The sequence below is a fragment of the Natrix helvetica genome, assembly GCF_964273705.1.
Source record: "Natrix helvetica genome assembly, chromosome: 5".
In the NCBI taxonomy this organism is placed as follows: Eukaryota; Metazoa; Chordata; class Lepidosauria; order Squamata; family Natricidae; genus Natrix; species Natrix helvetica.
This window is the reverse complement of record NC_138551.1, coordinates 58,817,839-58,844,767: the sequence shown is the minus strand read 5'-3', so window position 1 is coordinate 58,844,767 and position 26,929 is coordinate 58,817,839. Positions and strand designations below refer to the sequence as shown.

At 34.9% G+C, this 26,929-nt stretch overlaps 1 protein-coding gene across 1 annotated transcript in view; it reads right to left on the bottom strand.

Moving 5' to 3' along the window:
• Window positions 1-377: 377 nt before the first annotated feature.
• FHIP2A (FHF complex subunit HOOK interacting protein 2A) overlaps window positions 378-26,929 on the bottom strand; it is a 31,900-nt gene continuing 5,348 nt past the window's right edge. Inside the window, exons 2-17 of the mRNA XM_081953522.1 lie at window positions 25,812-25,890; window positions 24,837-25,006; window positions 23,632-23,736; window positions 23,326-23,448; window positions 15,134-15,418; window positions 14,051-14,247; window positions 13,683-13,797; window positions 13,510-13,586; window positions 13,220-13,412; window positions 12,060-12,229; window positions 8,822-8,965; window positions 6,900-6,990; window positions 5,909-6,052; window positions 3,611-3,751; window positions 3,212-3,315; window positions 378-3,122 (exon numbers count right to left, since the gene is read on the bottom strand). Of these exons, the coding sequence (XP_081809648.1) occupies window positions 3,017-3,122; window positions 3,212-3,315; window positions 3,611-3,751; window positions 5,909-6,052; window positions 6,900-6,990; window positions 8,822-8,965; window positions 12,060-12,229; window positions 13,220-13,412; window positions 13,510-13,586; window positions 13,683-13,797; window positions 14,051-14,247; window positions 15,134-15,418; window positions 23,326-23,448; window positions 23,632-23,736; window positions 24,837-25,006; window positions 25,812-25,890 (2,244 nt within the window). The 3' untranslated portion in view covers window positions 378-3,016. The remainder of the gene's footprint in view (window positions 3,123-3,211; window positions 3,316-3,610; window positions 3,752-5,908; window positions 6,053-6,899; window positions 6,991-8,821; window positions 8,966-12,059; window positions 12,230-13,219; window positions 13,413-13,509; window positions 13,587-13,682; window positions 13,798-14,050; window positions 14,248-15,133; window positions 15,419-23,325; window positions 23,449-23,631; window positions 23,737-24,836; window positions 25,007-25,811; window positions 25,891-26,929) is intronic.

Below are 26,929 nucleotides of genomic sequence, written 5' to 3'. Positions count from 1 at the left end.
TAAGCAACATGGCATATGGTTTATTAATCATAGCTATGCTGTTAATAGTAATACACATCTTTTTTCATACTGAGAGATCAATGAAAATATAGTATTTGCATTGTTGGTGTCAAATAAGTTAAATGAAGATGTTAGTTTATGACTGACAAGAGATTCAGCAACTCCTGAATGAAGGCTGCCATTCATTTTTAAAGAAATACCATGATGATTGTACAATATTGGGATCTTTGTCTTGGAATACTGTAAGCAAATACTAGGGTTTAGGCGTCCATTAATATACAAATATACATATGTAAACAGGTAATGTACAACCAGCCTGAAGTTGCATCTTGCATCACAACTCTGAAATTGCACCAATGAACATAGTATAAGAATGCTACAAAGAAAATATATGATTTACTACACCAATATACCTATAATAATAGTTTAAAAGAAACAGCTATCATACTCATTCCCTCATGTTATTACATATCCAACATCAGAAACTAAACTAACATTGATACAATTAATAACAGAAAGATGAAAGTTTCTTTTATTTACATAACTGTGCATTTAGGATAAAAATTAAATTTTGAATCATACAATTCCAGCTTTCTTCATCCATTCACGTATATAAACAATGTTTTATCTGTAATGGCAATAAGCACCAAATAGATACCTCTAACCTCTTTAACCCTAGTGGTAAAACTGTAGAACATATTGTATATTTATCTGTATGAATAATAAATAGCCATATACAAGTGTATGGAAACACACAACAAACACTCTCTCTTCAGGCTGACGGTTGTCATGATAAACATAATTCAAACAATTCAAGGAAGAAAATAATTAGCCTCTTTTTTTAAAAAAGTGCATGGAAATCAAAACATTTAAAAGATTAAAAGAGCTCAATTTTGGAAGGAAAATTCAATCTGGTTTTATAAAAATAAGATGTTTTTCTAAAAATTTAAGGATACATAAAAACAACTCAGTAAATAGAGAATGCAAAAAGCTTTCTTTAGCTTTGAAATGCATATTGTGGCAAAGAAATCCTTAACAGTAGGGGAGTACATGAAAATCTTGGTTCTTTAATATTTCAGGAATTTACCGGCAAAATGAACATATTTATACTTAATGGATTTCCTTAATGTACACGGCAGCACAATTCAGGCATTAATTGTAATGCTTTAGAAGACATGAATTTTAATATTAGATATTTTCTATAGCCGTTCTAATAGGAAACAAACTTTCTTTCTTCTTACTCTAGGGCACTTTGATTTCTGTGTGCTCCAGAATGATTTATTTGCACAACATGGACTATACTTTTCAGCTAAAAGTACAATGCTAACAATGCACAAAATGGCTAAAGCATTCAAATGGCAGTATGTCCCTAAGACTGAAGAACATTACCCAAAATTTAAGAGTGGGGCTAATTTGCATGCATTTACTCAAGTTCCAGTATATTTAAAAGACTTATAATAACAATCTGACTAAATTACTTATACCTGTATAAGTTTTAAATGCTTCATAGATAGATCTATTTCCATAAAATTATTTCCCGAGTCTATCTTTTTCTAGCCAAATTCAACAGCCAAATTCACAAAGAAAAACATACCTCTATGAATGTGAAGAGGAAGTCCTATTAGACAAATTTTAACATGATTTTAATTATCACAGTGTAAATGTCTATATTTAAGTTATTTAAGTATGAAGTTACACTGTTCTCTATCAGTTAGTCCCTGGCAAATTTCTACAACATATACCCTGGCAGGTATTGGTTTTCTTTCTTAAAATACAAATCATAGTTCTATTCCCTCCGCCCTCACCCCAAATTTATATCAATCCAAACAATATCTGAAATAATTAGCAAACATGTTAGAAAATTATTATGAAGAAAGAACTTTAAAATTACATTTAAATGCTGAAGACTTAAAAAAGAAAATAAGAAAATTTTGGATTAAATTTGACTTTGTTGTACTCATGGTGTAACAAATAAAGGAAAAGTGATATGAAGGGACCATTCCCCCCCATGTAATGAGTCTATCAATCCCAACTCTTTTACACGAAGATCAAAACCAATAAAATATTATAAAGGTCTTATGTTGATTTTTCAATCCATGGAAGATCAGAAGAGATGAATAATAGGACCACTTGGGCTTCCCATCTATTCTAGATTATTCGGCGTGCCAAAATAAAGAGCTCTTTATTCTCTCTGACCTGCAATGAATTTCTGCAAACATTAACATCAGACCTAGAAGTCAATTCATTTGTAACAGCCTGCAAGGACTCGAGTAAAATAACTTATCAATTATCCCTTGTGGTAGATGATAAACCTTTCAAGATAGCTGGATAATAAAGTAATTTAACAGCACAAAACCTGTGAATTTTCAACAATAAATAGGCACAAAATATGTCTCAGTCAAACAATCATATAAAAATAGTATGTAGCATAACAAGAGATAATGAATAAATATTCAAATAAAACCTGTACTAAACTTGGCATCAATAAGGAGAAAGTATTGAACGAATGTGAAAGATAACGGGGGGGGGGGGGGAATCATGTTTATAAAGTCTGAAACTTCTTGGGTTTTTTTTCTCCAATTGCCTGAAATATTTTAAAACACTTTAATCACTTACTGGTTTTTATATAAAGGGATAAAACACACCTTAGCTATGACACAAAAACTATTATTTAAAGCCTATGAAGCCTAATATGTGTACAGTTATATATTTAAAAATTCCTTCTTCCAGGAAAGTTATTAAAATAAAGTATTATAATTAAAGTTCAATCTATATAACTTCTGAAGCTGAACTTTTTTAGCTAGAATCCCTTCGGTTGAATTGATGTTACGATGTCTGTTTTGCATTTCCAAGTTGCCACTAGCAATGAATGAAAGCACTTCTGCAATTTGAATGTGTCCCATGTAAACTTTCCAAATATATGCCAATGTTTTGCTTTTTTGCTTTCTTGCCTGGGAAAATTTATTAGCCATTTTTCACCGAAACACTACATAACCATGAAGTTTGTGATTGCTGCTCATGGTGCTGATGAAGAGTGGTATTTCACAAACGCAATTGCAGCCAGTTCTTTACAAAATTCTTCTAATACTATCACACCTTCAAGTAATGTCATGTGGTCAACACTGTAAAGTGAAGATAAGGAATAGATTTAAAAAGCCATACAATATCAGTAGGAAAGAATCTGTATTTGACTGACAATTAATATACTTACATAGGCCCTTCAGGTTCTAACCCAAGAAGACGTTTCCTGACCAATAGAAGTTTAGGTGTGAAATCAGGTATGCGCTGAATCCGTACCATGAGATCCCCAACAACCTGCATATCATCCACAAAAATATTGAACAAAATGAAGCAAAGAATCAGTGTATATGGATCTGAATTTTGTGATAAAATATCAAACTTCAACTTTCTAAAGTACTGTACATATGTGGGCTTCATGCAATTCAGATGAATCCCCGGGAACCCTATCAAATTCCCACTCTGGTCCATCTGATGAAATGACAAATGATGAACATTAACAAGAATAACAGCTGCCTTCCATTTCCAATTGCTCAACAGCAAAACCATTCACATATACACTACTGTGAGACTGATCAGATGGCATACTTACCCTAACAATTACTGAAAAAAGAGAACGGCAGCTAGAAGCCAGATTTACATAGGGATCCAAAAGGTATTCATGAATATGTGGATGTGGAAACAAAGAAAGCTTAGACAATACAGATGTTACTTGTAGATTTACATCATATGGCTGTGGGGTAAAAAGAAAAGAAGACATTTCTTCAATATACACGTTCATTGTCTCAGATACCTGAATTTTAGCAAAAAATTACTAGCTCTGCTTTTATCTATATGCAAGATTTACAATGAATAATTTTTATCACCTATGCAAGCACATGGCTTTTATTGTCTTGACAAAAAAGCCATTATATTACTCAAAGAAAGCCAATGGCTGAGATTTCTGTTTTATTTCTTTAGGGTAATAATTGGTTTAAAGCTATCAAACTATAGGCATAAAGGGACAGAAGGTGTACAATAGATCAATTATTACTGTTTAGACCTGGGGTAGTCAACCTTTTTATACCTACCGCCCACTTTTATATCTCTGTTAGTAGTAAAGTTTTCTAACCGCCCACCAGTTCCACAGTAATGGTGATTTATAAAGTAAGTAAAGGGAAGTAACTTTCTTTATAAAATTTATAAAGCAGCAAACCCCTACCGCCCACCATGAAAGCTGGAACGCCCACTAGTGGGCGGTAGGGACCATGTTGACTACCACTGGTTTAGACTATGCAGGAGAGAAGGTTTCTATGTGTCCATCATCTATACTGATGATCATCTGAGGTGATTGAGAGATTCTTATGGCTGCTCTTGAATGCTAATAGCAGGCTGAGTGCAGCACAAAGAATCTGTATTTCTTTCTGTCTCTAGTTCTGGTCCTTGAATACATTTTAGCAAAAGTGAGGAAAATTATTATTAGGTGAAGTTCTCAAAAATTGGACTGATGGGACAAAATAATTTTCCTAATGTACAACAATTCATTTGTTTGTTAGCATGTCATCTCCTGTCCATGGCTCAAGAGAACATTCATATTCCAATGTTACTATATTAGCAATCCTCTAAGAAAAATGTTTCTACAGATAGTAATTGATCTATAATTACTATAATGGATTTTTTTTGTATCAGCAAAATGTCCACTTTATCCTTTGTTTCACAATTGTTATAGAACAGTAAGAGAGATTCAATCCTTAAAATACAGAAAGCATGAAATTTTCAGACTAGGTGGCTGCACAAAGATTGCTGGGAGCCTTGTGAGACATTTTACTTACATAAAAAAAACCCTGAAAACTTGTTTTGATTAGCAAAAAAACTATTGATATCAACATATTGGGATAAGCATCAAGAGGATGTTGGCTATGAGAACAAGAGAACATGCATGGAACATGTGGGTTAAATCTGTAGTCAGGAACTATCTTGCACTTAAGAAATAAACCAGTTTTTGCAAAGTTTTGCAAAATCATGTAATTTGGAAGCTGTAGATACAGAATTTCAGTTTCTGTGTGAAAAAGAATCAGAAAAAAGAAAAAGAAAAAACATCAATTATTCAAGAGGCTAATACTAATGGATCAACAGCCATATACAATGTTGTGTCAGAACACTGAAATGGCATTTATGGATCTAGAAAACAGAACCTGCATCTGCAGGAAACCACCATGGCCTGCTTTATAACAGAGGTCCCCAACCTGTGGGCTATGGCCAACTAGTGGGCCGTGAGTGATTTGCAACCAAACTGCGGAAACGGCCAGCAAGCATTCATGTGCAACTTCACTTGTGTGAACAACAGACAAGCATGCATGCACTCCATTTAAGTGAGTGGCACATGCGCTTGCCAGCCACTTGTGTGTAACCATCCCTTCTCTCTCTGGTGCCAGTTGCAAAGCCGGAAACATTGGGAACTCTACTTTATAACATTAGTAAAGACTGTATAAAGTTGTCGTATGTCAATAGAATTGCATTCAATTGTAAGTAAATGTTCACAGACATATTGTTATAGTTAAATCACGTTTTTCATTTTAATCTCAAATGGGTGCTTAAGAACATTTCCTTCTGATTTAGCATAGCATTTTAGTTTAAAAATGCAGCTATCTTCCCTTATTTTAGTATAATCTAGCATACTAACAATTTATACTGTCCTCTCTTTTTAACCCGTTACGATTCCGTGATTTTTACCTCTTCTATTTGATGGAAAGATAAACTCTTTAAATCTGAGTTTATGAACCTTCAACAATTGTCAGATATAAAAAATCACTCTCTACGGTGCAACTGTACTAATTTAACCACCATTAGTTATGTTGTGCCTAAAAAACAGCTATATCACAAAAGGAAGAGGCACAAAATGTAGATCTACCTGATCCAGAATTTTGCCCATTCTATCAAAGAGAACTTTCAAGAAATGTCCCTCAAAGAATGCAGCTTCTAAATTGCACTTTTCCAGAGATTTAGGAGATCCTGGCCATTCCCATCGTAAGCATATGGAACAATAATCCCGAAACTGAAGAAGGAAACATGTGATTACTAATTAATAAATTAAAGAAAAAATAGTAACGACAAGAAACTCATGAATAATCAACTACTTTTTAAAGATCATTTTAAATAAATCCTAAAATATGCAAGTCTGTCTATTTATCTGCATTGTAGTATCCTTCGTAGAATATTGTAAAAAACACTGTGAATTTAATTGATAAATGCTGTTTTCTTCACAACTAAAAATACTACACTGCAAATATCACTTATGAAGAAAAGTTAAGGTACTAATTTGAGGCTATTTGAAAATTTCAAAACACATAACAGTGTATTTCATTCTTTATTTTATCTATCAAGCAGTATGAATTGAAGCAGTATTTGAGTAGTAAATGGACATGGTGTATGTTAAAATACTATAAAATTGCTTTACAGATAAAATAAAGAATGAAATTAACTATAATAAGGCACTTGAGGGTAGAACAAGAAGCAATGGGTGGAAACTAATCAAGGAGAGAAGCAACTTAGAACTGAGGAGAAATTTCCTGACAGTTAGAACAATTAATCAGTGGAACAGAAGTTGCCTCCAGAAGTTGTGAATGCCCCAACACTGGAAGTCTTTAAGAAGATGTTGGATACCCATCTGTCTGAAACGGTATAGGTTTCCTGCCTAGGCAGGGGGTTGGACTAGAAGGCCTCCAAGGTCCCTTCCAACTCTACTATTGTATTGTATTGTATTGTATAATGTGGTTTCAGGTTTTAAAAAAATAATAAAGTAAACTGTCACATAATTATGTAACCAGGTAAAGCTGGCTTCTGCCTCTCCCTTGTTTGAAATCATCATATGATATAAAAATAGCATTTTCTGTTTTACTTACCTGTCGATGGGCATCTCTGAGGTAGGTATCATAACCTGTTCCTTCCACATGGTAGGAAGATTTGGCTTCATCCGGTACAAGACAGAGAAAACTGCAGAGATATATGAAACAAAGATACATAAAGCAAATCCTTTCTATGCTTTTACAACAAGGAGCAACTCAAATACTATTTAACTTATGCTAGTTACATGAATTGCTGTGGAACAGAAAACAAGAAAGGCCTTGTTGAGGCCTTTCATTCAATCTGATTACAGAAATTCTGAACTACTGAAAAACCATGTTTAATTCACTCCTTGTTATTTCAGTTAGCACACTATTCATTTGTTTTCTGTCCATCAATTTAAATGTTCTTTAGAAAGCAAAACCAAACATAAATAAAAAAAAAATAAAAAAATGGTATCATGCTTTGATCAAGAGCATTTCATACATTTCATTCGCGTACTGATACACGCTATTTTAGATACACATATGCCCAAATGATGACGTCTGTCCTTTTCCTTTGCTGTAAATAATGTAAAAAAGATCAATTTAATGTATTTTTGCATTTTTCCTTTATGTTTATTAATTTTTCACTTGAAATACCAGGCTAATTATATAAATATAGGACTTACAAAACCTGCATTAATATATTAAGGATTTCTTTATAAAATTATGGATAATATCATTGTGTAATATTTATAAATGATAATGAATGAATAAAATAATTACTTTAGGAAAATGGATGTTTGTGTTTAGTAGAAACAAAAAAAATTTCTACCAAACATTCTGGCTGTTTTAGAATCAAGCTCAAGACAAGACAGTGAGATTCAATGAAGTACAATCCTTTATTTGCTTAGACTAATAGAATCTTGCCAAACTAAAGCTGTAATTTTCTAAGGTATCAGATATATTCTGTTGATTCTAGGGTTGGTTATGTTCAACCATCCTCTCTCTCACCACCACCCCGGGCCAGGATTAGGCAGTCCCTTCCTTGGAAATAGTTGGCAAAATCCTCCCCCTCTGATGCTGCTGCAGGTGCACGTCCCATCAAGGCTGAGATCTTACTGTCCATTGGGATGACAAAAAATTATGCGAAAAGGAATTGAAGGAATAAGCATTATCATCTAATGGCATATCTTTGAGGATTTCCTTATTATATTTCTATTGTAATTCTGCATTCTAAGAAGTTATTTGTAATATTTGCGTTATTTTTCTTATTGCAGTGGTTGAAGAGTGAATATTCATAATCAAAGCCCATATATTATAACTAAATTTGTGATTTTTGAATAATATACGCTTTAAATATTAAATTATAGATTTCAGGAATCCAGCTCAGGAATGAAGGTCAGTCAATCCTTTCTGACTGATACATTATATTCAAAGCTATCTCCTAGTTTGTACTTACTCTTCTCTACCTTGCAAATACTCTCTTTTGAGTTTCTCTCAGGGTCAGTGAAAACAGAGAGAGAGAGAGAGCGAGGGAGGGAGGGAGGGAGGGAGGGAGGGAGGGAGAGAGAGAGAGAGAGAGAGAGAGAGAGAGAGAGAGAGCCCAAGACCTCTAACTCTAACCCATATAGTCACATGATGGCTTCAATGTTCATCAGAAAAAGTAATCAATCTTCTGTCCTTTAAACTTTTAGCTCCACCATATAGTAACTTTGATTTAGCAGAATAATGTGATATAGAAGTTAGATCATTTGTAGGAGTAGAAAGATTCAGATTCAAGTCCAGCCTACTATGAAAAACAGCGTCATTTTTATGAGAAAAAAAAGGACAAGAAAGTGCTGTGCATGTCACATTTATTCCTGGAAGGTCATATATAATAAACAATTAATAAAATATATACTATACCAGTCATTTTTATTGCATTTATTGCAGAAACCTAAAGCAAGTTTTACAGTATTATACTAACCTAAGAACAAACATTAGGAAGTTTAACACACCTATTTACAATTTTGTGAACTTCAGTCTTCCCATCAGTTTTTGGATGATCGGGAGTTGTAGGTGGTGAAGCACTAAGCCATTCTTGATTTGATAATATAGTATCAGGAGAAAGATCTGTAAACAAAGGATCTTCTTCCAGGTCTCTGTCGCAAAATTAAGAAAGAATAAAAGGTAATGCTTTCTCTTTAAAAGAAAACTTTATGTCTGCAATCTGAAAAAAAAAATTACATCCATCCTGTACAATTTCTATTCCTTTCTCCTTTCAGCTACAGCCTTCAACTCATAAGCAGCTTTTTAAACATATTCCAAAAATAGTTTGAATAGACATGAAAACATTATATCAAGAAACAATCATGAAATAGGCCATTCCAACATCAGAATATTTGAAGCGTGAACCACTTCAGAATTAATTACCTAGAATGATGTTTCTGTTTCAAATATCTACTTTGACAACCAATGCACCATTGAAGCAATTGCAGAAAGATACTGTATATCTAGATATTTATACAGCAAGGGAAAAAGCAAGAGTTAAATGTAAAAAAATTCAAGATGAAAAAGAGTGAGGAGGATTGGGATTTCCTGATTTGAAATTATACTTTATAGCCTGCTGTTTGGTTTGCATGAGATTGGGTGTTGTGCAAAATAAAAGAATTTTAGAAACAGAAGGGCATGACCTCAGGTTTGGATGATATGGTTTTTAATGGTACGTCAAAGTTAAGGTTAATGTAGATTTTAAAAGCCATTATATTATTGTCATATTAAGATATGGAATAGATACAAACCAAGGCCATGCCTGAAAATGTCTTTGTGAGTCTTAGTACAAGAAGGATTTTATACAAAAGAAAAAACAGGGAAAGAGAAATGATGAACATATCTAGAGTTGTCAGAACAAGAATATAAAGAATACAAGATTAAAAGAGATCCACTGACTACAGAGGGATTTAATTTTCAATTATTTTTATATATGCTATTAAGAGAAAATAGACAGGAGGACACTAGGAACTGAACAACTTAAGATGAAATTTGAAACTGAATTATATGCATAGGGTGAACATATAAAATGTGTAAGCTTTTACTGAAATTTGAAACAGAAAAAGAAGTTAAAGGGAATGTGGTAAATTGAGTTAAGAACTTTGGTTTTAACATACAGATAAACAATGGGAAATATGTGGGCTGAAAGGACTGGCAATCACATTATATTACAATTTACAAGATAATTTTTATAAAATGATATATCGTTGGTACATGACACCAAAAAACTGTCTAGAATATGTAAAGTATTTTTCAGTGTATAAGGCACACTTCCTCCCCCCAAAAGTGGGTGGAAATGTCTGTGCCTCTTATTGAATGAATGTTGCTGAAGCCACCAGATCCCACCCTTCAGTCTCTTCCTCCCAGCAATTTGCTCCTTGCAGCAAACACTTCAGCACACCTGATTTAGTACAAGCAGCTGATTGGCGGTTGGAGCTGCCTCCCAGATTACCGCCTACCAGCTGTTCTAGGCTGTGAGGATCGCTGCCATCTATCGCTGCCTCTGCACGCTCCATTTTTTACCTCCGTATGCCCTATATTTTCAGCCTCCGTGCGACCCATTTTCAGCCTGTTCCAGGCGGCAGCGATCCCCGCCACCTGGAACAGGCCGAAAATGGAATGTGCGGAGGCCAAAGATAGGGCATGCAGGTCGAAAACGGGATGCATGGGGGCCGAAAATGGGGCAAACGGAGGCGGCAAAGGGTGGTGGAAGCAATGGGGGCGGTTATCCCTGCAGCCTGGAACAGCTGATAGGTAATATTCTGGAAGGAGGCAGATACAACCGCCAATCAGCTGATCGTGCTAAATCAGGCTGTGCTGAACCTGAGCAGGCTGTTTGCTGTAAGGAGAGAAATTTCTGGGAGGCAGATTTTTTTTTCTTATTTTCCTTCCCAAGTGGTAGGTGTGTCTTATAGTCCGAAGCATCTTATTGTCCGAATAATATGGTACTTCAACTCTATGATGAAGATGTGGAAAAATGAAGAGTCATTTTATGAAGTTTAGTAGACTTGTAAAACAGCTAAAAGAGTTTGGGTTCAAATACATATAGTTTAAAAAGCATTTTAAACATTAACATTCCACTGAAAGCAGATCTTCATTAATCTTTTTTGGGATTAATGGACAGACAATTAGAAAAGCCTTATGGAAGATTACGTTTCTTAATGATAATTTAAGCAAATTATGTGCAGATAGAAATTCTCTGAAATACCCATAATGGAAAAACGGTTGGTAAAGATGACAGAATTTTCAGAGATGGCAAAATTGACGATAACTACATTTGTTAGTGATTGAAAACATTTTATGGATTCCATCCCCCGAAAAATAGACAAAGTAGAAAAAAATGAACTTAAAATGAAAGGTAAAGAAAAGGGAACTTCTCTAAGGGATCCTTAGGATAGATAAAATATAAATGCATTTATAACTTCTGTAAAAAAAAGATTAGAAACCACTTCTTTTTTTACTTTGTTATCTTTCTTTTTATTCCTTAATTTCTTATTACTTTTCTGTATGTTTAATGTATTATTTTGTAACAAAATTATTCAATAAAATAATTTTAAAAATGAAATACACTGGTAGCCTGGGTGACTCCTGCAGCAATGGTGTAACACAGTGGTGAATTTGTACTGGTTTTACTATTGGTTTGCTCGTGTGCGCGCAAGTGCTCTTGCTTCTGCGCATGCAAAGAAGCATCTGGGCATTGGGAGTAGTCTCCCGCCACCGCTTCTACTGGTTTGGCCAAACTAGACCTAACTCAGAGCAACCCACCTCTGGTGTAACATGGCAGTGCCAAGACTGGTTAGTAAGCATGCCAGCCACAGCATTTAGACCAGTTGTAGTTTTTAAATAGTCTTCAAAAGTAAATTACAGTAATATAATCATAAATGGCAAGAACATGAATGACAGTCTTTGGAGTATCCTGCTGCAGATAAGGTTGCTGTTAAATGGATAGAAGTACATTCTTCATTCATCTCTCTTGCATGAAACAGCAGTATTTTCATGATTTTATTTCTACTCCCTAACTATTTGTGGCGTATTAAAATAACACATTAAAACATTAAATATATATTCTCAATTATTTGCTTAATCAAATAAACCTACATGAAAGTAAAACGATTTTAGGGTTGTTGTTTTTTAAAAAAGAATAAAAATAAAATAATGAAACATTATAGCAACTTCAAAGGAAATTCAAAACATAATAAAACATACACTGCTCCTGGTATCTGCCCATTTTCTACCACATCTTTATCTTCTTGGCAGGGTGGTTTATATTCTGTATAGTTTCTCTCTTCTAAATTTCTAAGAACCAGGTTATAAAGAATGTGTTCATCAGGCTTTTGCAAAAGATGTTCAAACATTCTGAGGGTCATTATGCTGATCTGTAGAAGAAAAGGAAAGAACACATTAAAACATACTGGAAAGGGTTAGTTAATTCCTTTTTCATATGTATTCTCAATATTATGATGCTTGTCACTGATAAAACAGCTCTAGAGACTATCATAGAAATACATACTTAATGCAATCAATACTTGGAAAATAAGTTTTGGTTATCGTAACAATATAATTGTTACAATCTCCTAATCTGGTGGCTCGTTACAGGTGTAAATTTAGGAAAAGCTGCTGTAAAATTATTTTGTAAAGCCATCTGAATGAACTATTTTAGGTTAGGGATGGGAAATTGTCATCCATCTCCAGTACTGAATTAGTATGGTTTGTACGGCTATTACTGAAACTGCAATTCAGCAACAACTGAAGGACCACAATTTTCTCATGCATATTCTATTCTATAGTATTCTGCTTAGAGAATGGAAACAAGACACGCCACAGGTTCAAAGTAGCACTTAAGTGAATCATGCTTCCTAGCCTGTAACATTCAAATCTTGAGGCAAATCTTGAGGTATTAGTCTTCTAATTCCTAGACCAGTCGAGCACTTTAGGCTATCAGTGACTTGCCCAGCCTTTGAAAGTGCTGACAGGCCTTTCTACTTCATGATTTTCCATTTCCTCTTACCCATCTCTGCATCACATCCCAAAATGCTACTATCCTCTATATAACAGATAGGAAAGGAAGCACATATGCTAGGGATTGCACACAGACTTTTAAGTATTTGTTTTTCAGTTCTTTATTACTCTGAATTATTCATCCTCAAGAGTGGTCTGCCCACTTAGAAATGAAACTATTAGAAGGTGTAGCAGTATAATCTGCATTCAAGCTTTTAAAATATATATTTACTTATAGTTATCGGGTGTCTAAAGATGAACTATTTTGCAATGTTGTTCACCATTTAAAACTTAACTTATTAATAAACATCTTGAACACCATTTGTTTCAAAATAGCATTGTGCACTTGCTATATTTGAACTTCTTACCTCATCTGAAATGTGATCGCAGTGCTCAATTAAGCGATGTCGCAATGGATGCCTGTTGACATCCATTAGTTTTTCGGGCTCCCGCTGCTCTCCAAGGATGAAGTAAACCATTTCGTGAACTAAGGCATCTGATGAAACTTGACGAACGATACGATGCAACAGGGCAGTGGAAGTAAGAATTCCAATCTCTGAACTGATCATAACAAGAATTTTAAAAAACAAATTGAATAACATGGGCTCCGTTGTTAAAAATAAAAAAGATGGGGGAAAGCTCACTTCATTTTACTCACGTTTGCATTAGTTGAGGTTCCATCACGCCAATGAAAAAACGTTCCCTCACTGAGATTGCCATGGCAAGAGCAGTTGTCTAAAATATAGAGGATATCAAGACGTCATCTTCATGATTTACAAACCATAGCTTTGTGAATTTGTTTTGGCAATGACTGAAACAAGTATCACAAACCTTGTGAGCTTCCTTAATGAGTTGATCACAGTAATCAAACCAGGATAGGAATGAAATCAGAGCTCTTTTGCCGGGGAAAGCAGATGCGTCTTCTTTGTAGTTATAGGAGTCCAAACTAGAATGCAGGAAATGAAAGCAATTTAAATATTTAATATTTCCTGCCATTGTGGCATAATGATAAGCAAGAGTTCTAAACATTTAGGTAATTTTCATTGCTGTATTGATGCTGATACTTTTTCCAACTGAGAGACATTTAAATTTTAACTGATCTCAAGTATAAGGTAGGTTATAAATATAAATCAATCTACAGCTTATGTGCAAAATGTGTCCCAAAAAATAATACAAGCGTGCAAGGACAGAATACTTACCCCCAGTTAATGCCTTCGACTGTTTCGATATCTAAAGGATCCATTGATTGAGGGAGGGCTTTGTAAAGAGACGCCAGCCTATCTGTCAGCAGTTCACATAAACATATATTCTGTGTTAAGTACTTGGCAGCTGCTGGTTCAGGCAAACTCACTAGAAGCATGAGGCCTTCACAAGCTTTCACTGCTACTCGGCCATCCTGTGAAGGAAGATCAACAGATTTTACTAAATTGAAGCACATCTAATCATATGGTTTCTGTGACCTAGGGGTGGGTAAAATAGATTGAATTGATTACATACTATGGCATGAATGTATATGTAGGATTAATTTTGCTTATTTATGTATTATACATACAGACCATCATAATCAGGATTGACTCTATTTATACAGAATAGCTTAAAGGAAGTTTCCATTCTCAAATGCAGCTGTACTAACCTTAAAAAAAGTGAGTGGGTTTCACCACACTTCTAGGGTGGGAACGTCTATCATTTGCAGGCAACATGGCTAACAAAATGGGATAGTTTAAACAAGTTCTAAAGGTCCTTGTTAATTTAAAGGATTATTTAGCAGATTAGGTACTAACAGGACACCATTCAGAATAAGTCTTAAGGAACTTACAATAGTGGTTCTCTAACTCTGTAGTATGCCCTTCGGAAAATAGTGAATTAATGACTTTTCTGCCAAGAAAACTAACGATTTTGTTGGTGTTCCTTATGTTATATAAGGAATAAACCACTTTTAATCATTATATTTCTTCCATATACAGGAATTCTCAGACTTAGCTATACAATAGCCCGTCTCCCCTCAAATAAGGTGAACAGGGGTAATGCCTAGACTTGTTTGCACTTTGCCTGCCCAGTGTGACATCTGATGCCCCACCCTCAGTAGCTTACAATTTACTAGAAATTCTGATCCACAGTTTGAAAACCACAAATTAGAGCAAATTTGTGAGGGTTCCTGTGAATATTGGTCAAAGTGGATCTGTAGACGTGATGATTACTCAGCAGCCAAACAACCACCAGACAGAGAAATGATGTCTCTCTTTAATCCAAAATTAATTCTGCTATAATAAATAGACACTCACTGGGCTTTTGGTAAGGTTGAGCAGAGAATTCACCAAATTATAATCCCCATGTGGGCGAACAGCTAAAGCCTCTGGAGATAAAGGGATGTTTAATTCAATTTGATTTGCAGAGAAATTATCTGCCTGCTGAAGGTCATTCTCTCTCTCTGCTTGCTTTGTCCTATTTGATGTTTCTTCAGATTGAATTGACTGTCCTGTATCTGTCACTCCAGAATCTTGCCTTTTTACGAGGTCCTCTGTGATTGAGTTTGCTGCATCTTTTGAAGCCAATCCTTTCTGCTTGTTCTGGAAAAAAAAATTAAAATGGAAAATTACAAAGATAAAATCAATGCTTGATTTGTAGCAGAAATACAGCACGAAGAAACCCAAAGGAAATGAAGAAACAGCAGAAGAAACCTAAAATGTTAAACTGATTCCCGAGGGTCTAAGTTTCTAAGTAACTAAAATGCATTTGAATTGAATAATGTAACACAAGGAAGCTTTTCATTATGCCTTTCATATTTTAAGAATGTTTAATCACAGAATGTATTTTTGATTCTCAGATCTTAGAGCAGGAGATAAAAACTGCCTAGTTCATTGCATTATATATTTTATACAGACTGCAGAAATTTATCAACATCAAGCAATCTTCCATGAATTTTAGCCTGATTACATAAGCTACTATCCTGTGTTTATTTGTAACCTAATTACATGCATGCATCAATCATTTTTTTAAAAAACCACACACATTATCGTTTGATTTGTTAGCCTTGGTGGTTTACTTCTTCTGCTTCTTATCTAATTAAAACATACTTCCCGTCAATCTGGTTAGTCAGAATTACCGAATAACATGTTAAAAATAGAAGAAACAGGACATCCTTCAACAATTTAAAGTGTGCTACAAAAATTTGCTAGGAATTGTACAATCAGGTGCAATACTCTACATACCTTTCCAAATGAAAGCAGACATTTATGATATGCAAGGCATCTTCTAATATTAATTCAAAAGAAATCCAAAAGAATTTAGTTTAAGACCTCAACTCACTTTATTTTTCTGAGTTCTAAGAAGGGTTTTAAGTGCTAATCTAGTCATGCTTCTAATTGCACACATCTAAAAGGAAAAAAAATGTTATTGGAATTGGGAAATCTGTACTTACCACTATACAAAATTATGAAACCTTTTTAAAGGCTGCCCAATTTAAAGTGGAAACACTTTGAACACTTCACTTTTGCCTAAAGATCTGCTTCTGATTTGTGAATGATAAGACAGATTCAAAGTTCCAGTTTTTGCCAGTTTAAAAGAATCCTTAAGAACTACGGTAATGGGTCTCTCAGTTTCCTTTCTGTATTTGGCAATATGGCACACTTAAATTATAATAAACTTGCATAAACAATTGTGTAATTGTTATCCTTGAGTAATGTTATTTTGGAAGCACATGCAATATTCCATGCATTACAGAAAATAAACATATAATTAAAACTAAAATGTAGTTAGAACATAATTACTGTATGTTCTATTATGAACGTAAAGGATAAAAAAGAGTAGTATTGCAGAGAAGTCTACTATTTGCCAGAAAATATTTTACTATAAAAAACCATATATACACTTTCTAAAAAATACCGTAGATTTCTGTTTTTGAAAATGAAATTGACTCATACATGGCATCATTTTAACATTCATGGATCCCGCTATGCTAAAATGACATATGGAAAACTAAGACCAAATTTAAGTATTGTATGCAACAATGTAAACATTATTGGGTTTTCAATGCTTCTTTTAAGTAGACCTCAGACCTAGTGAGGCTTCAGCACAGATGTGATGTGGAATTGTTAATGTTAATCTTCATTTCAAATGAAATACTTGTAGAAAGAATCAACCTGACAAATAGTGTCAAAGGCTTGATGACTATGCCTACATTAGGAATGGAGAACCTAGCCCACAATTTTGTACTATAATTTTAAAAGCTCCAGCACCATGACACTGGTGTTTTATGGGATTTGTTGCCCAAACAAATACATGGGGCCATATTTCTTCTATTAAGAAGCAGGCTGTTTTCTCTGGAAACAGTAAAAAAAATTCAATGTGGTGTCTGCTCCTTTATTATTGTTAATGGGTTGCAGTAAGAGATGATTTATGAATCACACTATGCAAAACAATCAAAATTCATTGATTTGTTCATGCAGCCCACCTGCTCACCTGCCTCGAAGAAATGTGTAGGACAGGGCCTGGAATCACCTATTAGGAAAGTTTAATGAAATAGGCTGTATGCTTTCTGATTCAAGAGCATCATCACCAAGGGACTTCACTACCAGACCACTGGGGATAGCAAGAGCAAGCAACAGTTTGCTGAACTTAACAGAAAGAAAAAAGCCAACTCAGTTCAGCAGCAAACGGTGTGTAGAAAGCATCTTGTCAAACAAACAAACAAACGCCACATAAAAAGTCCAACTGGTTAATTGTGGTAATGAAAACATTAAAACAAATGTAATCATACACACTCTGTCAGGATACATATGCTGCTCCCTTTTTCTTTTCACACTATTAGTCACAAAATCATGGAAGAAAGATAATTGAAAATACAGCCACATAATTGCATAGGGCAGGAGGCATTGTTCATCACAAAAGGTACTGCACTGGAAAATGCAGCAGTGTGATCTATATTCCACTGGTCTAATATGACCACATAAATCTGCAAATAGTGGCAATAATAATTACCAATCTTCTAAATGCAATTACAGTAGAAGACCAGTTTATGGAAAAAGTCGCAGCGACTCTAATAAAGTTCAGAAGGTGAACTCTGCCATTCATTAAAAACGTTTATACCTTCAGTAATATTAATTCTATACATGTCTACTCAGAAATATTGAATAAATTCGGTTGGAGATACTTTTACAAGGATAAACATACAATTCCAAATTTGTAAGATTCTCTCAAGATTATCAGTCTTTCCTCCATGGCTATAACTTTTCCACAGGCATCGGGTTGATGCACTATTATGGAAATAGTGAACTACTACAAAAAGACTCTAATCCAATTGGGTTGTTAAACTTTTAAACCAAATTCAGTTTATATATTATACATTAGGTATGCAGAGCATGGTGAGATGCATTTCCTCATTTATCAAACAATCAAACTTTGTATCACCATGGATATCTTGAAATCAGTGGATATATATTGGCAAGCCTGAACAGTCTGGTTAAACTGTTTCCATAATTTCATGTTTGTTTGTTTTTGTTAAAATTATTTGCCACCTATCTTGCCATGGGGCTATTCTAGGCAGTTTACAACATAAAAAGGATGAAATGAAAAGAGTATAAACAAAAGAGAACATCTGGATTACTGCAATGCACTCTACATGGGGCTGTCCTTGAAGACCACCCAGAAGCTTCAAATGATCCAAAATGCAGCAGCAAGCACAGTAGTGGGGGGGGGGGTGTCCTACTGTAGGCTTGTCCATGTAAAGTCTCTGTTGAATGAGCTCACTGGCTTCCAGTTTCTTTCCTGGTGCAATTCAAGGTGCTGGTCATCACCTTTAATGCCCTATACGGCACAGGGCCAGGCTATCTGCGGAATATCTGCCTGACATTCAGTAGGCCTCCACCCATTTAGCCTTCCATAAGGCTGTAAAGACCTTTTCCATCAAAGATTGGAAGAAGATAATAAGATGATCAAACTGATTTGGCACCAGGTTTTTGTTCTTTTTGATGCTTTAATGTTTTAAATAGTTGAGTTTTACAACTTTAATATGATTTTATATGTCTTTTAATTTTTGATTAGAGGTCATCCAGAGTTTGCTGAAAGATGGGTGGCTATAGCAAAATAAATAAATAAATATAAGCTATATCTATTATTTGTGATATTATAAACTCCTTTAAATTCCAAATTTGTCCAAGAGCAGCAGGTATGGAGAATTAAATATTCAGCACTATTGTACCTTCCGACAATCATGAACAAGTAGTCAATAAGGAGCAACTACAACATGACCGTATCATATTACTTTTACTGATGTAAAATATGGGGCAATGTTTTTTTTCTTTTTCTTTTAGTTTTATTTAATACTGACCTATTTATAAATAAAGGTGAGATTAAGTATTTAAATGAATAATATTAAATACAATAATTATTTAAAAAACAACAGCCTCTTAAGAGGATTCAACCTCAATTTATTAGTCCTCATCATGCCATTACAGTGTCCATACAAAGCAGACTAGAACCTAGCTCTGATGTAAATGACTTCCTGATTATTTCATTAAGCAATTTTGTACTGATCTTTGACAAATGATACAAAATGAATCTCTTGGATACTCCACACCTTAGTAAGGGAACTGAGCAAAATTCCCAAAATTGTGATTCTAACTATGACCCATAGAGCCAGTCGAACAATATATTACTGCACAATCAGTAGTATCTAATGTGATGGAGATATCCAGAAGTACATGGTTATACTTTCACATTTCTCTCTTTCAGCAGATCAGTCATAAGAATAATCAACATGATGCTGATTCCAATCCCTTAATTTAAACAATGCTGGAATGGTTCTAGATAATCAGTTTCTCCCAAAAACAAAAACTAACCAACTACCTTTCTCAAAATACCTTAATGTTCATGTATATCTGGAACTAGTACAGAAGAAGCTATACTTCTGTTTCCTTGAAAATGATCTCGCCTTTTTATGCATCTAATTAATATTTATTAGTCACAACAGAATCAAGCTATATGTTGGGAGGGATTATTCCCAAAACACCAAATTGGCAGCACTCTCAAATGTCTTCCACAAGTGTTATAATTGCCGGCCCAAGACGTTGCAGACATACTTTTCTCAAAATTATGATAGAAGAGATGAATCTCCATCACTAATTCGGTTTCACTAGAATAATTATGTTTAGCAACCTCTCAAGGATGAAATTGTCCTCTTTGGTTTAGGCCAGGCTGGAAATACAACCAAATGAGTTCATTATACTTAGGCTACATTATCAGAAACTAGATGAAAACCTCCTGCTGTCTCTTTTACAGTCTGAGAGGTTAGGCAGGTTCCCTTTTGGGTCTCTGCCTCTGTACATATTATGCAATTGAGAGTTATGTCATCTCTTATCTGAACATTTCCTAGGCAGTATCCCTCTTCCCTGTATTCCAAGGTCATACCCACACACCACTATAGTTTAAAACTCACAGTTGCTAGGCAAAAAAAAGCAATTTACTCAAGGCAGAATAGGTAGCGGCAGTCAAGGAAAGGAACGTAAATCAAAACAGCTTCCGGAAAAGAAACCTTGTTTGAGCAATGTTGCTTTTAACAGGAGCATGCAGAAGAGTAATCAAAATCCAATCCAAAGTTCACGGAGCCGAGTTTGGTTTGTCAGCTAGTCCAAGGTCAGTGTTTCATGAACAAGATTCACAAGAATGATACGCCAAAGGAGGAAATCAGTCAGTTGTTTTTTAATAAAGTAACACAGATAAAGCTGCCTTTTAAATTAGGTTGCAGACAGCTATCTTTAATCAAGAAATGTTACTCCTTGCTTGACAAGAAGCCTCACTGAGCATCTTTGCTCTGTTCTCTGCTCTACTCTCGGAATCTGAGAGCTTGGAAGCTGAAGCCAACAGCTCCAGCCATTCTCATGATGCTTCTGTTCGATCAGCCTCGGGTGATTCCTGACTGAAGAGTCTCTTGAGGCTGATATTTCACATGTTCGGTTAGAGCAGCTTCTTAAGAATCTGAATCCTGGGTCATGGCACTATCTTCCTTCCCAGAACTCTGTCCAATCTCAGATGGAAGCTTATGCTTTTGAAAGTATTGTTTATGGAAGTAACATAACAGAGGTGGAGCATGAACTTGGAATGCATCCTCACCACTATTCATTTCACCACTGAGTCATTTCACTGGGCCATTTCTCTAGTCCAGGGATATCAAACTCAAGGCTAATGGGCTGGATCTGGTCTGTGGGGTGCTTAAATCTGGTCTGTGGATCTACCCTGGAAATACGAAAGGACTGGCCCACAATGGTTCTGGCGGCTAAAGTGGGCTGTGTGCAGCACCCCCGCCCTACATTTTGCTTTCCTGTAGCACTGCCAGCCGAAAACGTCCCCAAAAATGGCCCCGAAAACGACTGGAGTGCTATAGGCCATGGAGGATGAAAATGAGGTGCAGGGAGGCTGAGTGCAGCCCCCCCCCCCATGCCCCGCTTTGAACTACAATGCTGATCTGGTCCTCAAAGAAATCCAGTTTGACACCCTTGCTCTAGTCCATCAAGCAATGTAATCAGTGTCTATACCTATGGGAGTCCAAAATATGTACCATCTCATATTTGGGGTCATCATTTATCCTGATAAGTGGTGGAGGCAGAGGATTTGAGCAATGAGACATTAGAGCATCAAGTGCCAACAATGATCTATGGAAATTGGTAGACTTTATTTGATGCAGGTAGTTTAACATAACGGGTTAATGGGTTACTCATAGCTTTAATAAGGAAAGATTTAGGTGGCCTAGTTTTTAGTTATGTGCCTGGTGTAAATCCAAACTAAGTCTCCAACTAATGAGGTAATTACAGGTTATTGAAATTGATCAGCAAAGTGTCTATATGATATTTTTTGCTTTCCATACATGAAAGACTTAGTGGATTGCCTTTTGTTCCTGCAAATATTGACTGCATATGTAATTGATTAGGTAGTGGAATCCAGAGAAAAAAAGAAAAAATCCAAGGTGGAAACCATAATTAATAAGAATTGTGTTATTTGTGTAGAGATGTGTTGTGCACTGTTTTGGGCACATTCCTCTGAAGCCAGAAATTTAGTCCAATTGCTTTGGTGCTAATTTACATCCAGTAGCACGAGAGAATTTTCCTGGAACATTTTTTGACCAGCAGCAAACAGGGCATGAAACAACATATAGTTCTACTTCTATCTTGTAATGTGACCACAAGAAATATCTAGCCATCTATGCAAAGTCTTAAAGGGAACAAAATGTTCTGATGGTGGGCTGTCATAGCATTGATTAAGAACAGTAACCTGCAAAGTTCCAAAGAGAGCTCAACCTTGAAAGAATAAGACATTGTGATTCAATAACATGGGGGAGGTTATTATAGATGGTTTCAATTTCCTTCTGATAGGCCTGGGCAATAGCAGGTAAGGCAAGCCTGTTCTTGTAGTTCTTGAAGTATACAGTGGAAGAGTGGAAGCAGCAAATTTTTCTGGAGATATAGTAGGAGCAGCTGAGAGTCAACGTCTCAGGGGCTGACACAAAGAAGAGGGAGGCAAGCTAGTCTCCAAAGCACCTGAGGGCAGGACAAGAAGCAATGGGTCGAAACTAATCAAGGAGAGAAGCAACCTAGAACTAAGGAGAAATTTCCTGACAGAACAATTAAATTATCAGCTGTATAAGTTTGATAAATAGCATCCACAGAGGAATAGGATGAAGGAGTGTATCTGCCACTAGCGGCAGCATTCCCAGGGATACATCATAGGCATCAATCCCTATGACAAAAGGCCGTGTTGGATCTGGATGATGAAAGTGGACTGAGAGACGAAAGCAATTTTTCTTCTTCTGAGGAATACACAACCATCAATAACCTGGACCAAGTGGGTAAGTGGTCCAAAAGTGATTGGCAGGCTGTTACTTCTAGTTTCATTAAGAAACTCTCTACTTATAGCAATGAGATTGCTGACATAATCCCAGTCCCTAATGATGAAGCTCAACTGCCTTAAGTTCAATTTTATTTATGTTTATTTTAAAAAAAATATGGCTCCCCATCTTAAACAACTCTGAGTGAATTACCAGTAAAACTTTTGAAATCAAAAGGAAATTATGTGTCCAAACACTTAGTATTGTTTTTCCATGCAAATCCAATTTTTCTAAAGATTTCTATCTAAGGAATCTGTGATTTAGGAAGCAACTCAGTTTAAATTTCTTCAAGTTAATAAAAGTACTACAAATGCCTATAACGAGGAATGTTATTGTAGGAAAGTAAAGTAAAAGGCTATTCTGGAGTTATGAATATATATATGAATCTATTTGTAAAAACAGAGAAAATGTGTCTTATTTAATAAGGCTTAAATAATTCATTAAATATTATATTTATATAATATTGTGTTTGCTAATGAAGCACAATTTTTTGTGAAATTGAAAAGACCCTTTTAAGAATAAAACTGTATACCTAAAATGACTTTTCAACACTTAAACAGACTATTCAGTAAAAGCACAATCAGCAATAGATTAACTTACTTCAAGAAAAAAATTAACCAGGTATGGATCTTGCTTCAACTTTGAACATACTGTGCAGAGAAACTGGATTTCTTCATTTTCTGTAGGTGTTGCAAGAACTTCACCACACAGTCTTATTAATTTCTGTTGGGAAAAAATTAAGGAGTATTTTAAAATCAGATTTCTTTTTTTTTTAACAATTTCTACTGATTCTTTTGTAGAATCATACTGTAGATGTCCTTAAAATAAAAAAAAAATTAAAAAAAATGTATTTAATTATCAAACAATATATTTTCAAATGTGTCAGTTTTGAAATTAATCCAATACCTGTACAGGTCTGTGTACATTTATATGTGGAAGAAGAGGTTGCCGTATTCTTCCCAGAAGTTTGGTATAAAAAGATAAAACCTGCTGTTTCATGCCTGGAGGACACTAAAAAAAATGAACAAAAATTAAAATTATAGGGAAGCTGATGACAATAATTATTTTCAATATTTATTTGTATATGTATAGCTTTAGTTGATAAGCTTCTAATATTACAGAGCTTTATTTTCTAACTTGAAGTATTGAGCTTTTCTGAATCCTACGTTGATTGAAAGGTGGTAACAAATACTACACAGAATAAATACTACACAGTATAAATACTAAATTAATTTTTTTAACAAACAGAACAATATGTTTTATAACAAATAGAACACATTACAGTATTTAAGAAAACTGAATCTTTATAATACACCTTACATAGCAGGGTCAAACATGTAGTACCTGTTACAAATACCTTAAAATAAATATATGTTACCTACTATTGTTGAACCTTATGAAGTGTAGATTCTTTAAAGATACACAGCAGGTGCTATATGGTTGCCCATCAAGATTCTGAATCACATTTTCCCACTAGAATTGATCTCTGCCCAGACCTTTTTCGTACGTCATACCAGCATTTTAAATAAACAATGATACAATGATACCTGAGCCTGTACATAGGCATGGTTGCAAAAAGCAACCAATATGGTTTAGGTATGACTTACTGAAAATATAATTAGCATTTGTGGGCCTAAAACTAGGAAGATGAGGCCATGTATGCTGACACTTTCCCAGCAGTGGGAAAGGGGGTGGGGGTGGGGAGAGACTACAATGAAAGCAACATCACAGGAAGGATGGTGATTTGCCTTTGTTTGTGCAGTTTTGATGAATTTACAAATCAAATAAATTACGAATTTATAATTTCAATAAAGACTAACAGATAGATTGGGCAATAAGAAAACAGGATTGAATAATTCAGGAACAAACCAATTCAGAGTTCAATAGTTTTCAATCTGCCCAATCTGCGAGACTTTCACATGTCATTATTTTCATGTGTTTATGCATGTTTTTAACTTTCAATAGTAACATCTTCCTAAATTATCATTTCCAAGACATCATTTCTTGTTCAAGAAGACTGGAAGAACATGAAGATTTAACATGTGTGAAATAAATGCAATTACATCCAATCATAAGATCTGGCCTTTATTGATAAAATCTGATAAACTTACATCAGCCTTGCCCAAAGTGTATAAAGTTTCCAAAATTTTGTGATGTAGCAGATATTCCATACAAGGACCTGTTTCTCCAGATTCCCTTTCATTTTCTTCTTGAACCAAAATGTCCAACATCTGCTCCAGATGTGATGGAATATTGGTATCAGTCACAGGAGCTTTGTCATCTGCAGAAAGCATTTACATTAAGATCCAGCTTCATTAGCATGGCACAGTAACTTGCCATTTTAGCAAATATTGTTTTTATTTACTTTTACATTTTCTCATGTGATAGAAGAAACAGAAAAGGCAAATATATTATTTTGACTAACCACTGAAATTGGTGCATATCTGTTCAATTAGCTTAAAGCAAATGGTTGATGATATTTTGGTACAAAAAAGACAAGAAAACTCTTGAAAAAACAATTTGGAAAAAGTCAGTTATATATCCTCATCTTCCATATTACTAATTACACATATTTTCTGATGTCAAGTTTAAATATAAAATATTCATGTTTAACATATGAATAAAAGCAAACAAAATATTTATACTACTAGTGTAAAAAAATTAACTGAAGCTAAGTGGTATTTATTTATCTCAGAATGCTTAAAGCAATTGAGATACAATTTCATCTAAGAAAACGGTTACATTATAAATAAACCAATGGAAAGTTGCTGCATTTCCCCTTATGCAACTTTCTACAAATAAATGGTATTTCAAGGTAAAGAAAGTCAAAGTCACAGGAACAACTTGCAACAGCTGAACTTCTGGACTTCTAACATTACAAATGTGTTTTTGAAGTGTTGCAAGTACACCATCCAGAGGTCATCAACTAGATTCCTCTTTATTTTATTACTTCTTGGATCTGATTTTGTGTATGCCATACGTGTGGAACTACAATTCCCATCCACTGAATTGAGGAAGGATAATAAATTGAAGAAGATTCTTTTAGATTACTACTTTCTAAGTGACAATAAAGAATTTTATCTTACCTGATGTTTCTATGTAATAATGGGTAATTGCCTTCCAATGGTAAACGAAGTCTTCTTGCAATGGAAGGGAAGGTGCAAGCTGAAGAAATACAAACAAATGGAAGACATTTTCTTCAAAATATGTATTTTATATTTCTACAATAATATTTGAAATTTACTTATGAAGTTGTAACAAAATATACTTGACAGATACATTGTTCAACAGGAGAATAATATAAAATACGGCTGTCATTAAATCAGGTTATATAATTCTGAAAAAAAATGATCAATAAACTTATGTGTGTTATCTTTAACTTATTTACTTTTATTTATAAAAATATTCTGATTTTATTCAGGGGAAAAAGCTAAGAGTAAAAATTATAATAGAACAAAATAAAAGCAATATGAGAAGGGCCCTAGCAAGACTTACGACCTTTGGTTCAGTGACCATTTGAAACTACAAGAGTGTTAAAAAAAATGGACTTATGGCTGGTCCCAAGGTTACAAGCACTGAAGTACCCTTGCTGTAACATCATCAAAATTTGGGTCGCCTGCATTTACTGCAGGGGTGTTTCAACTCCATAATAATAATAATACTTTATTTACAGTCACAGACCAAAACACGACCACTACAAAAGAGACACAGCAGCCAGTCACCAAAAGCCCAACTAAGGGAGGTTACAGCTCTTTCCTCTAATGGTCACAGCTCTCAAGAAAAACCTGGAAACCTGAGAGGTGATGTACGAGGAGACATCCCCAAGGCAATGCACAAACAAATCACAGCCATCAGGTCCAGAAGGGACAATTTCAGGAAGAGACAGTAACCTAGATCTATCCGTGCTATACATAGGGCAAAATAGAAGGACATGCTCCGCTCTCTCAACCTTGGCTCTGTCACAAGGGCACAGCCTCTCATTAATCGGAAGCCTCTTGAAACGACCATCCAGAAGTGCTGAGGGCAAGACATTGAAGCGAGCTAGGGAAGTTTCAACTCCATATACCTCCTTACTTCCTCTCCATCATCTTTGCACTCCACCATATACCTTTTCGTCCCCTCTGTTCACAACTGCCCTTTGTTATCTTCTTCACCCTGCTAGTGGTCCAGGAATCAGGTGCTGGATGAGGATAAAACCTTGAAA